General features: G+C 43.1%; 1 protein-coding gene across 1 annotated transcript; it reads right to left on the reverse strand.

Moving 5' to 3' along the window:
• Positions 1-3,726: 3,726 nt before the first annotated feature.
• On the reverse strand, positions 3,727-13,187 carry mylk4b (myosin light chain kinase family, member 4b). Its single transcript, XM_069716811.1, has 13 exons — positions 12,411-13,187; positions 11,230-11,311; positions 9,889-10,258; positions 9,563-9,801; positions 8,638-8,743; positions 7,884-7,977; positions 7,110-7,219; positions 6,878-7,019; positions 6,390-6,460; positions 6,166-6,294; positions 5,831-6,062; positions 5,067-5,115; positions 3,727-4,961 (listed from the first exon to the last, which is right to left on the reverse strand). Exons 1-12 carry the CDS (start codon positions 13,005-13,007, stop codon positions 5,071-5,073), a joined length of 2,217 nt encoding a protein of 738 aa, XP_069572912.1. The 5' UTR covers positions 13,008-13,187; the 3' UTR covers positions 3,727-4,961; positions 5,067-5,070.
• Between the last annotated feature and the right edge of the window lie 383 nt (positions 13,188-13,570).

Genomic DNA, 13,570 nt, shown 5'->3' on the forward strand with positions numbered 1-13,570 from the left:
GGACCAATAAGGAAGAGGAGAAGCAGGTCGAAGCAAGCGGAGGAAGTTCGATTGAAGAGGGGGGGGGCGCTACGTGAGGATTGACACAGCGCCACCCAAAGGACGGGAGGTAGAACTGCACACTTTTGTGTTTTTTTTTTTTTTTTTTTTTTTTTTTTTTTAATTTCAATCAGATAGATAGATAGATAGATAGATAGATAGATAGATAGATAGATAGATAGATAGATAGATAGATAGATAGATAGATAGATAGATAGATAGATAGATAGATAGATAGATAGATAGACAGACAGACAGACAGACAGACAGACAGACAGACAGACAGCTTTATTAATCCCTCAGAGGGAAATTTTGATGTTACAGCAGCATGTACAGAGCAAAAATATAATTTTAAAAAATGCACATTCTATACAATAAAATGATTAGAAGCATTTTTATGTAATAAAAATATATAATATATATAATAAAAATATATATTCTAATAAATTATAATTTATATAATCATTGTTATTATTTTGTGTGGCGATTTATTAAATTGAATTAATGTTAGATTGTTTGCTTGCTGACTTTCACTGAACCAGATTTGAGGATGTCTTTAACTGCACTGTATCCTATTTTTAGTTTGCTTAATGTTTTAATCACTTTTCTTAATTGTTTTTAAATGTCCTTTTCTTTTTGTTTTGTGTAAATGTGGTTCACAGAGGAGGAGGAGGAGTCACTGACACTGTTGGTTTCATATTTAAGGAATAAAAATAAGACCAATCACCACTTTGGGGATATTTTAAACAGCTTCAGTCATGGGAAAAGTCTTATTCCTCTCTTACTGAAACATGTTTAGGAGCCAAGTGTTGTTCAAACCGACAGAAATTTGTTTTTTATTGTAGTAAAAATGTCAAAGTTTCCAAAGATATCAAATATATCAGCCTGAACTGTGGGAAAATGGGTGTATGATCAAATAAAAGAGGATTTGCTGCGTCTCATCACAAGTGTGGAGAATTATGTGTTTTTCTACCTCTAGAGATATTTCAGAGGACATCTGGGTTCGAGAAGTTAAATCTTTTGTAGAATCGGCCAAAATAAACACGATTCAGGAGCACAGCCTATTCATCGACCTCCCGACAGAAGATTTTTATTTCAGAATAAATCACTGGAGACGCTGTCGTAACAGAAGCAATCGACCAATCATCTCTTTATTGTTCTTGTACATTCGATCGTGAATGACAACATCTGCTCTGCTCACTTCCCAGAGTGCACGGCGTGGCGGGAGGGAGGTGTGATTTTTCATTACAGCCTTAAGATAAACAAAAAAACAAAAAAATGAAAATAAAAATAAATTCCCGGGGTCCTGAGAAGCACAGCGGTGCGTTGATCCGGACGACCCGATCAAACGAGAACAACAAGGAGCTCCGTTACAGCTCGGGGGAGCTCCGAGCTCGTTTTGAGCAGCAGGTGTTTCTGGGAGTTTCTCGAGGTGTTCGACTCAGAAAGCTTTATTGGTCACTCTCGCAGTAATTCAGGAGGATGGACGGTCACGCCCCCCTTTCTTGGCATTCACTCCCCCTTTTTTGTGGGTTCATGACATATGAGCTCCATAATTAAACTGTTTCAAAAACTGGTAAAAAAAAAATACAAAATATAATAACTTGAATGGCCGAAATGTGTTCATTTAAGATGCAACCCGGTATCACGGCAAAGCGTGAAATAGACACGCCCGTCCGCTACCGCAAAACGTGAGATAGCTCCGCTTTTGGGCTGTAAATGCGTGAAAGTTACACGTTTTGTACGCAATGCGGGACAATGACGTAGGAATCCAGGAGGTGACAGCGTTTTTTTCTTGTTTGTTTCCAAACCCCAACCGTTTGTTTTTTGCCGAAGCCTAAGATAGGCCAAAGCGTGGCTAGCTCACGTTTTGCTGCAATGGACGGGCGTGTCTATTTCACGCTTTCTTAACTAAATCTCTTGACTGTAATGACGTCGCTGTAAATTTGTATTTAGTTGGACAAACTTCGATAAATGAAGACAAACCTGAGTTGATCTTTTTTTTCTTATAGCTGACTGTAATTTTGGATCGAGATGCGAGAGAGGAAAAATTTCTCAGCAACCTTATGAAATATTTGTATTTTTATGGGTGTGGTCTTGTTTTTTGTGTTCAAAAAGAAAACAACATTTTCACATGCAGATCGCCTGTGTGTTTTACCAAATGTTAAAAAGCAGCAGTGTAACAGAGGATTTATTGTTTATTGTCTATAAGTATATAAAGGCTGAAACTCCTCATTCCACCACTGCTGTGTGTATTTTCCCTGAATTGTCAGACTGCGATAAACACATCTTGGAGATTAGTTTCCTCTCGCTCCTCCGGGTTACCAGAGCTTCTCACTTTACACTGCGGCGTTTTAGATTTACGCTGATAAAAGAAGATCACTCCGGTATTTGTGACGGATGTGAAAACGTCACGCAAGTCGATCGTAATTCATTGAGGTTTTATGTGAAAATCATATCTGGTAAAGTTCACTGGAGGTTTCTGCTGCCTCAGCAAATCGAGCGATGAGCAAAATCCCCCTTATTCTTCTTTGACCCACAAGATTTTTTTTTTTTATCCTCTCTTTCTCACTCTCCAAAAATCCCTCACTGTGCACGGAGAGCTGTTTTTTGTTTTTGCAGGTGAGGCGAACGTGGTCGGAGCTCGGTGGTTAGATGAAGTTTAGATTCTCAGCAGCTGACTGTGTGAAAGCGACGACACCTCCAGCAGTGTCACATTAATCACTGGACACACAAACCCGAATCAAAGCATTAAAAAAAACAGACACATATTTTGCAGTCAGTTCTCAGTATTTAGTCAGATGGACAGTTTTTTTTTTTTTTATGAGAGAATCTGCAAAAAAAGCATGTGGTTGTACTGAAACATGCACACAGGAAACAACGGAAAAACAGATATCAAGGATTTTTAAATCTTACTGGAGTAAAATACTTTATGTGCTTTATGCTCTATGAATTATTAACGTGTATATTGGAATATTTGAACAAATATCAACCTCAAAACCTGCACACTTGCAGTTATTTTTACTTTCTTAAATCAGCGATTGCATCCTCCATTTAATGACGATGACAGTTGAATTTCTCTGCCGCTTTTATTTTGAAGGCAAAATGCTCAAATAGGAAGTTTATTTTCTTGCCAATGAAACATTATCTCCATATTGAACTTAATGTTTCTTCTTTTCTGATTTGAGACTTTGTAAATATAAAAAAATTAAATATAAGTTAATATATAACGTACATATTGTACCTTTTTTTTGTACAAACAGCAGCGTGCCCAAAATATGTTTTTTTTTTTCATGGTAACCCGGAAATAATCAGAAAGTTTGAGGATTTAGAAACATTTCAAAATAAAATAAATTATGATATATTAAAACTCTGCTGTATTTCAAGGTTCAGCAGTCAAATATCAGCTCATTTCCATCATTGACCAAAGAAACAAAGCCAAACACTCGGGGTGAGCTAAAACATTACAACATTTCACAGCATTTAAATAAAGTTGTTGATGTCAAAGGGTGTCAACAAATACCAAGATATCATAAAATTAACGCATATTTTTCAAATTGTTAAGCTAATTTTATCACTTGTAATGAAAAATGTCTTAAATTTGAAACGAATAAAAGCAAAAAGTAAAATAGGAGTATCTTCACTCGTGGTCAGACTCAGTCTAACTTCCAAGAAACACTGGAAATGTTTTCTGGAGTACGTCATTTATTAACTTATTTATATTCTACATTTATTTATTTATTTACGTCTCGTTGTTACACAAGAAAACTTGAAAAAGGTATCATTAAATTTCAAATTAACAAGTATTCAAATCACAAGAAGCTTTTAAATTTGTTCAGACGGAAAACAGCCAACAAACGGCGTCGAATAGTTCCTCAAAACTTCCCATTGACGTGAAACAAACGCGATAATAAAGCTGTTGGCTTTTTCCATCAAGCTGAACTTTTGCATTTTTACAGAGTAAAATCCTTGTTTAACTCCCCTGGAAGAAAAAAAAACCCCAAAACATCACATCTCGAGGAAAAGATTTGTACTTCAAGTACAGTCTGGTGCCAAACCAGGAAATAAATGAACATAAGAATCCACTTCAGTCATGAATCATTCGTAGGTAGTATTCTGTTGTTCGTTATACGCCTTCATGGAAGGTGAGAGGGCTACTCCGAACTGCCGGAAAAAAAACCAGGTGAGCTTAGCGGAAAACAGAAGGCAACTAGAAAAAGTGTTCAGGCGCAGTGTTGTGTTATATACAAAGATAAATTAATGTGCTGTGACGTCAAATTCAACCAACTTCTGAATGTCCTTTTTTCTTTTTTTTTTTTTTTTTTTTTTTACCTTAGGTTCAAGAAAGAAAATTGTTTTTTTAATAAGACTTGTAAAAGAAAAGGAAAAAAAAAAATAAAAAGTATTCACAAAAATATATTATTTAAATAACAGCATTCACACTATCTTTTGTTCAGAGTTGTTTGAAGAGGCCAAAAAAAGTGCAAAGCATGCAAAAAAAAACAAAGAACAAAACAGGACAACGTGAAAAAACGGGTTAATTGACAGGGTTTGCGGTGGCACGTGTGGAAGCAGTTGAAGGGACAGTTATATTGAATAGTGTGGATTTTTTTTTACAGGTTAAATCATTTTTTTTTTTTTTTTTTTTTTTACAGTATTCAGACACCACCGAAGCTGCAGAGTCCTCGCTGGTTCGGTCTGAAGTTTTGTGCTAGCAGAGTCACTGTTCAGGCCCCGGGGGTGGTGGGGGTGGGAGGGGGGGGGGACTACAAGCTATGAGCTAAACGTGAGGACTCTAGGCAGAGGGTTCGTTATCTGGTGGCAACAACAGGTTACAGCAGCATTGGTCCAGTGTTAGGCTCCCGGGGGGGTCGGGGGGGCCCTTCGTTGTCAAAAGGCATGCTGAGGGGCCCTCAGTGTTTCTAGGAGGGGAAAGCAAAAACAAAACAAAAATTTCGTTAACATAAAACAGCTTTAAAATAGCTACTTTAAGCTGATAAGGAATTAAAAGCTAACAGAAAACGTACCTGTCTAGCTCTCGGCTGGAGGAGCGTGTGTGGAGTGGCACTTGTTTTTCTGCAAATAGAAGATTTTTCTTATTTATTGCACTATTTAAAGTTAAAGTCTTTTAAAATCTTTTGTTTCTACGAACAAGTTTTTTTTTTAACATACAAAGAATGTTTTTTTCTCAAAGTAATGAAGAAATAAATCAATTTAAGGTCACTAGATTTTCAGGTCGATATCTCAAGAATGCCTCGAGGGATATTCTTCAAACTTGGCAAAAACCTTCTCTTGATACCAAGGATGAACTCGTTTGATTTTTGGGGCGATAAAGGTCAAAGGTCAAGGCCACTGTGAACTTCAATCCAACACGTTCACGTGATCTGTGATATCTACGGAACGCCTCGATTGAATTTCTTCAAATGCGACACAATCGTTAGCTCGGCCTCAAGGATTGGAGTTTGGTGGTCAAAGGTCAAAGTTCAAGGTCCCCACGACCTCACGTCTCTGTCTCTCATAGGTCTGTCCCGTTCGCGATGTCTCTAGAACGCTTTGAGGGAATTTCTTTACAACTTGGATAAAACATTCACTTGGTACCGTCAGTGAACCGATACTATGCTCGCGATATATTTCAGGAATTCTTTTTCACAAATGTTCAATTGAACTCCAGAATGAACTGAGCCCAATTTTGGTGGTCAAAGGTCAAAGGTCAACTCTGTCCGCCACTACGAACGCGAAATCGCAAGAATGCCTTGAGAAAAAAAATCTCTTGGCGGGACCTCCAGGTTACCTTCTGGTTCAGCCGGTAGTGCAGACTCCGGTCGGACAGCCAGGGGTGCCTGAGGGACTCGGCTGCGCTCATCCTCCAGCTCTTGCTCTTCACCAGCAGGCGCGTGATGAAGTCTTTGGCCTCGTCGGAGATGTCCGTGAACTCCTCCTCCTCGAAGTTCCACTGGCAGGCCAGGATGTTGTTCAGCGTCTCGTTGTCGTCGTCGCCCAGGAACGGAGACAACCCGCTGAGCCTGGACGGAGGCGGACGAGAGACGGGGGGATGTGGGGGGTGTTGTTACAACAGGATAGGGTTGTGTCTCTATTTGTGTGTCTGAATGAACATCCTGGACTCACAGCATGTAAGTGATGACGCCGAGACTCCACATGTCCGTGGGGAATGAAACGAACTCGTAGTTGATGACTTCGGGAGCTAAAAATTCGGGCGTCCCAAAGTTGACCCTCAGCTTCTCCCTGGGTTTATACCTGCACGGGACACCGACAGCAGACACATGAGAGACGTTCACCGGGCTCAGAAAGGCAAGTTCAGAAAGATAAGACGAGTGTAAAAAACTTTTTACCTCCTGGCCAGGCCAAAGTCGATGATTTTGATCTTGTTAGTAGCTCTGCTGACACAAAGAATGTTCTCTGGCTGAAAGAGAAGACAAACTCAGAGTTTCAGACAAATTCCTCCTTCTGAGACGAACTGAAAGAGAAAGAGACGTTAGATTAAAGCAGAAAACCTTGCAAACGTCTTTTTAAAAAAGATTGACAGACAAATCTACATTTTCTATGTATCTCAAATAAAAAAATTTAAAAAGGTAAAAAAATGAAAAATATATTGCACTGAAATTAAAATACATCACAATTAGTGACCATATTTGGACGAGCTGGGGGAGGAGCGAGCGGTGGCTCTGACTGATCTGATTGGATGCCCGCCGTTACTTTGCCCCGCCCACTGATAGCCGTAACCTGACTGCACCACAGGCTTTTTGCAGCCTCTGGTGGCACTCGGTGGTATTGCAGCTTATTCCGGTGAGACTAAGGGAGCCCAAACTTTAAGGTTTACCTTGAGGTCGAGGTGTAGGATGTACATCTTGTGCATGTACTGCAGCCCCTCGCAGATCTGCCGTATGAACAGCACCGTGTCCAGCTCCGTCAGGTTGTAGTTCTCGTCGATGATGCGGTCGAACAGCTCCCCTCCCTCCACACTGCGACACACACACACACACACACACACACAATTACAGCCAGGTGGAGGTTGCATTCATACGTACGTGAACCCTGAGGTACGGACTTACTACTCCATGACGAGAATGATGTCGTGGCGCGACTCGAAGGCGGCGTACAGCTGGATGAGGTTGGCGTGGTTCAGCTGGTTCATCACCTGGATCTCATTCCTCACCACATCCTGATGGAGACAGACGGAAACGCTGGGATTAAACAATACGGAGCCACGTATAGAAGTTCAAGATTTATAAATTGAGATTAGTAAAGAGTGGTTTGTGGTTTCTAAGAATCTAAGAAGTTAATTACTGAAAAACTGTAAAATTGCAAAGTCAAAACTGGATTTTAGCACTTATGACCTCCAAAATAATGACCCACGAGGTTTTTTTTGTGTGCCAGCAGCTCATATAAATATATGAGCTTTAAAGTTCTAGCGTTGAATAAAAAAATAAAAATCTTGTTCTTTGGAGAAGAGCTGCAGTTCAGATGATGTCTTATGTAAAGTGAATTATTAGGCGGCCGGTCGGACGAATGGTTCGCAGTCAGACAGGAAGTGTCGACTGCTGACGGCAACACTGGAGGATTTTTGAATATTTCAGATGACAGATACTGTAACCACGCGGCAATGCTCGGACACCTGACCTGACCTGAAATAAATAAAGACACAATGACGCCGACGACCTGTGGCGGACCGCCCGAAGCCGCTGTCTATTTTTAAAATCCTTTATGGTGCTTAGCAACGATAAAAGCGACCCGTCCATTAGGGCCGTCTGGGGGGGCGACTTGACGGCCGAACGAGTATTCTGTTTCATATTCGGCATTCCTTCGCTTCGTTATTATTACCGCACCTTCTCTTTCTGGCTCCTGGCTTTGATGATCTTGGCAGCCAAAATCAGACCGGACGAGTTCTCTATGCACTTGTGGACTTGTCCAAAACGTCCCCTGAAGGAAGGAAAGCAAAACACACACACACACACACACGGACGGATGAAGACGAAGCGTGTTGGAAAATTAATTTTATCATTAAACACTAAAAATTCTTCAGCTGAAATATGAAGCAGACATCCTGAAGGTTTTGCTGGTGAAGATTTGATTGTATTACTTTGGTTAAAATAACATTTAAAACCATAAATATGTACGTCGGTCAAACAATCCCCAGATATTTTAAGACGTATGGGAACTAATTTGCGGGTTTTATAGGTCAAAACAATCAGCTTTAATTCGAAAACAAATTCCCAAATGAATCACATGAAAATAAGAATTTGTTACCTATAAACAAACATTATAATGAGCTCGCGGAGTCATTTAGAAATTAGCCTTGTGTTCGGTGCCATCATGTCAGTAATTTGAGAAATGTGCTTGCGTGCGGAGGAGTAATCTTCGGTTTGAGAGGCAGGATTTAGCGCCGGTCTATTACATCAGAGAGAGGTCCGCTATTTCGCAAGTCCCCCGCACCCCCACCCCTCTCCCCCCCACCCACGGGGATCACAATCATTTTGCCCTTTAGGAGGGTCTTGGGAAGAAAATAAAAACATTAGCAGAGTGTGAGATCCTCGTGAGAACGACAGACGGGAGTTATTCTCCCCGTTTGGTCTCGCTCACCCTCCCAGGACTTCTTCTCTGTTGATGGTGTAGTAGGTGGCGATCTGATGGGGTTTGGGAGTCACGATGAGGTGGTCGAAGGGCGCCAGCGGCGGAGGACTGGAGTCTTGAGGAGACGACAGAAGAAATCAATAAAGAGAAAGGAAGTGACTGTAGGCTTGAGGAAGAAGCCCCTCAGTCCCCCCCCTCCCCCACCACCACCACAACCCCCAGAAACAAAGTGGATTGAAATAGCGACTCATTATCTGCTCCGCCAGCTGTGCTCGCTGACAGGTTGGTGACGCTCGAGCAGGCACGGCGTTATGACACCGAATCCGCTTTAAAGTCCCGAGGAACGGAAAAGTCAAATGTCACGGAGACCTCGGGTACACACAGATCTGCCAAACAGGACCACGGCCAGGATTTTGGGGGAAACTTGAGCTCACGAGTTCCGTCGTTTGCAACTAAATTCCTTAAATGACGACTAAGAATATTGTGTTTTTATGTAAATGAGCTCAATAGAAGCTAAAAGAGCAGGTTTGTAAATAGAAACTGGATTAAAAAGTGAAGCATTTTGCTGTAAACTACACACAAAGAAAAGAATATATTACATAAACTCAATGATTACTGACTGAAGTACACTAGAGGCCTAAATTTCAAAATAAAAGTGGATGTAGGCACAAAAGTTTTTTTTGCCGTACAAACTTCTACCAAAAGCTGAAATTTACACATATTTAAACCCTGTGGTGCAATCAGGTGTAGTCAGATGGAGTCAGATCCACCGCTGGCTCCTCCCCCAGCTCGCCCAAATATGGTCACTTCCTGCTCCAAACCGCTCCGAACTAGCAAAGATGGCGCCGGAAAAAATACGAACTCGAGGCTTCGTCACGGCCAACTTTAATTCCTCCTCATGCGTTGGTGAACGCTAAACATTTTAATTTCTCACCGATAATAAACTCCTTCACGGCCGACTCGCCCTCCTTCCCCTCCTCCTCCTCCTCCTCGGCTCCCGTCTTGGCGTCGTCGGACTCGGAGGCCCGCGGCTCGACGCCCTCCGCCGCCTGCCCGTCGGCGTTTTTCACTTTGCTGCCGTCCACCCGGCTCTTCTTGAGGTCGTCCTTCACGAGGTCTTCCTCCGTGACGCGCCGCTTGCTGCAAGTGGCCACGTCGCCGGCCTCCTCGGAGCTGTTGAAGAAAGATAGGAAACTTCTTCAATATTTTAATATTTATTTAAAAATATTTAAATGTTTTCTGATTGGCTCGATAAAATACCTTTCCTGCGGTAGAAGAGAGGCGCTGCAGATATCTGAAATGACGCTCGGGGCCTTTTCTGATTCAGCTTCTCCTTTGCGCCTTTTGGTGACGTCGTCCTCAACGTTTCCGCCCTCATCTGCCCCTTTTTGCCTTTCTTCTTCCTCCGAGTCCTCGAAGATGTCGCCCCCCTCCTCTTCATCATCCAGCCTCTCCTTCGTCCTCTCCTGCGACTGCTCGCCCCCATCGAGGATGAGCTCGGCGGGCTCCTGTCGTCGGTCCTCCCCCCTCTGGACGTCGGCCTCCGCGTTGACGTGGGAATTCTCGGTGTTCTGCCGGTTGAGCTTTTCCACCTGCTCCTGCAGCACCGGCTCGTTCAGGGAGGAGATGTCTGAGGAGGGGAGGAAAACAAGGACGTGGCCGTGAGGGTTTATCAGCGTTTTCATATGTAATATGATGATTGATCAACCTGAGAAAAAGATCAAAGTCACTGATCCGATCAAAAATCACACACAAAAAAAAAAGAATCGATCCATAAATTTAACACATATTTTACAAATGAATCCATTCGTAACGACCCTCAAGCCACCGGGAAATTATTTTTAATAGATTCAGAGATTAGGAGAATTTGATTGTCTTATGTGCAGTATAAAAAAAGGCAATTAGCTGCTTTTACAGATGAATACCAGCCCAGGTGGACGAAACCATTTCAAACCTTTTAACGGGGAGGAGGGGGGTGCTTTTGTTTTCTTGATTTATTCAGACAATTTCTATGAAATCATAACACTACAAGCTTAGAAATAAAAACTTGCAAACAAAAACAAACTTTTTTTATTCCAGGTTTTTTTTAAGACCCCGCCCACCCCCGACGGGGGCCCCCGGGTCGTCAGTTTTCCTGAACCAAACCACATGTTGGGTTTTTTTGGTGCCTAAACCTGAACGCAGGTCACTTTTCATGCGAGGCAACAACAACCACACCGACATGGTGGAGCGACGGGTTGTATCGTATCAGGTTGGCTTGAGATGAATGCTGGAAACACTACGCTCGTTTCAGCATGTCGTTAAGCTCACATGCAAACATAGTGTGCAAAGTTGGCATCGGGGAGCACGGGGAGGGGGGAAAGGGATGGAGGGGGGGGGATTATTGCAGATAAAGAGTTACATGCATGTCTGCATATGTCATCCGATAAGTAAAAAAGAAGTTGCAGTGCAGACATGCCGAACTACATGTGTCACTATGACATGGTTTGTTCCCCCACACAGCAGAGGCAAGTGGATTTTTTTTCAAATGTAGAATTGCAAAATCGTTTATCTTTATAGGATTAAAAACTGAACTGCTCAGGTTATGTAGTAACTTCCTACCTGACGTGTCCTGAGGTTTCCTCTTCTTCTGGGCCTTCAAGCCCTTCAGGCTCAGTTTGGCTTTGTCCTTGTCATCCTTTGCCTTGATGAAGAAGAAGAAGAAGAAGAAGAAGAAGAAGAAGAAGAAGAAGAAGAAGAAGAAGAAGAAGAAGAAGAAGAATTAGACATTGTATGTTAGAACCAAATGCACTTGAATCAGGTACATTTAAAGTCTCATATTTACAACATCTTCAGAAGTAGACAAGAGTCTGATTGCGACACAAATGCTCCATATTTCCATTTGCAACAACAATGAGACGGTGAATGTTTGTTTCTGTTGCTGCGGTAACGCCCTTAACTCAGGTGTGATGTTTCTACCTGGCGGATGCCTCCTCCAGGAGAGTACAGAGAGAGGAAAGGTCAAAGGTCACACACAATCTGTGGCAGGCGGCACGCCGAGCCACACGGGACGGCGTTTCACACTTTACACACGATAGTATGAAATGCAACGGTGATATCGCAACATGATTTTGAAATGCACAACATTGCTGTTGTTTGTTTTTTTTATAGACAGGCCAGAAGATGTTTCCACTCATTAACAAATGTGACGCAAGACCACGTTACATACAAGGACGGCAGAACATCTAATCAATTAATATCAGCAATTCAGACGAGTGCTTGAACTGAGTCTGTGCAGCTGCGGTCCAACACGCTGCTGATAAACACATGCTTCTAGAGAGGGGGGTGGGGGGGGGTTAAGATAACAAGTCTGACTCTCATCAGTTACACCTGACAATCTGTACAGGAGGGAAAACTACTTAACATTACTGAGAAGCACATGTTGACGCACAGCAGGAATAAAAAAACAAACAACAACGGATTTGTTTTGGAGGAATAAACTGCAGTTTCCAAATTAAAAAGAAACTGATTTCAGAAGCTTCTTCGGAGTCATGTTAAGGATGTCTGTATGTATTTTAGTTTAAGAACGAGCTGTTTAAACATGTAGTCACACATTCAGCCAAAGAGGATGCCAACCTTTCACACAGCAGTTAATGCCACAATGACGAGAACGCAAATTAAACCTCTCACTGTGCCGTGCACAACATCCAAAAAGGGAAACATAGAAGATTACACATTTAAAACCCTGAACAAGAAAAACTAGATGGAAGAACTTTTTTTGCAGCTGTCTCGAAACTTCTCACCTTCCTGCTGCCTTTACTTCCAGGCTGCTTGAACAAAAGCTCCATGAGCCTGGAGCTCTTCACCACCTCCCCGATGAAGCTGATCACCTGCTGGGTGCCCTCCAGCAGCTTCTCCACCCCTTCCAACCTGCGCCCCTGGCTCTCTACGCGCTCGCCGGCCTTCTCCACGGCCCCGCGCAGCTCCCGGCACGCCGCCGCAGCCTCCACCGCCCCCGACGACCGGCGTCTTCCCCCGTGCTCCTTTTCTTCTTCTTCTTCTTCTTCTTTTTTTTCTTCTTCTCCATCGCGCCTAGAGGCCAGATCCCGACCCATGACCCTGACGTCCTGGGACAGGCCGTCCAGCCGGATCAGGACGGTCTGCTGCATGTTGAGCAAGCGCTCCATCTGAGAGCTCAGGGAGTCCATCCTGGTCTCCACACCGCGCAGGGCGGCGTCGCGGAGAGAGGAGGAGGAGGAGGACAGAGAAGAAGAAGAAGCAGCAGCAGCTTGATACTTGTCTGATCCATTCATAGAGAACTTCCTCCCACCGGGCTTCTGACCGTGAAGAGGGTTTGGATCATAAACTTTGGCTAAGGAGTTGACGAGGCTGGAGCTCATGGCTGACTTCACGGAGGACCCGAAACGAATTCACCCACTTCCAGATCCAGCCGCTTTCACACGGTCTACAACTACAGACCCATCGTGGCGAGACAAAAGCTGCAGGCAGGAGGAAAAGACGCGTGGAGGGAGAGCTGGATGTCTGTCCTCCGACGATGCAGCGCAGAGTTCAGTTTTAAGAATAGCAAGTGGCCGTTTGCCAAATTAAAAAAGCGCAGCTCACCCCATGGACGTCAGGGGGGGGGGGGGGGTGATAAGAGCTGAGGGCTCGGTGTGCAGCTGGGGATTGATGGGGGTTTATAGAGGGGGGCGGTGGCAGGGTCGCTATGTGACATTTGAGACACTTCAAAAGCCTCCTTCAGTCGGGTGTCAGAATCCCAAATATCTGCAGCCTGGAATATGACGCCGTAAAAGTGAAGACAAACAAATACAAATGTACGGGCGGAAAAAAACATAAACATAAACAGCATCTCCAAATCCGATTCGCTGATAGAACTCGTGTTTCAGCAGGCGTGAAGTGGCAATGCAGAATATTTTCTGAATTATTGTTGAAGTTTATGGTT

The sequence above is a fragment of the Brachyistius frenatus genome, unplaced genomic scaffold, assembly GCF_029030835.1.
Source record: "Brachyistius frenatus isolate BFR_SWC_R1_liver_20210118 unplaced genomic scaffold, ASM2903083v1 Contig_163, whole genome shotgun sequence".
NCBI classification, from domain to species: domain Eukaryota; kingdom Metazoa; phylum Chordata; class Actinopteri; family Embiotocidae; genus Brachyistius; species Brachyistius frenatus.

What these genes read in the sequence shown, in the direction of transcription:
- mylk4b (XM_069716811.1), bottom strand. Translation starts at nt 13,007, where the DNA reads ATGAGCTCCAGCCTCGTCAACTCCTTAGCCAAAGTTTATGATCCAAAC. An exon ending in ATCATTCTCGTCATGGAGTA is followed by an intron (nt 7,020 to 7,109) that starts GTAAGTCCGTAC and finishes TGTGTGTCGCAG; the next exon opens with TGTGGAGGGAGGGGAGCTGT. An exon ending in GACTTTGGCCTGGCCAGGAG is followed by an intron (nt 6,295 to 6,389) that starts GTAAAAAGTTTT and finishes TGTCCCGTGCAG; the next exon opens with GTATAAACCCAGGGAGAAGC.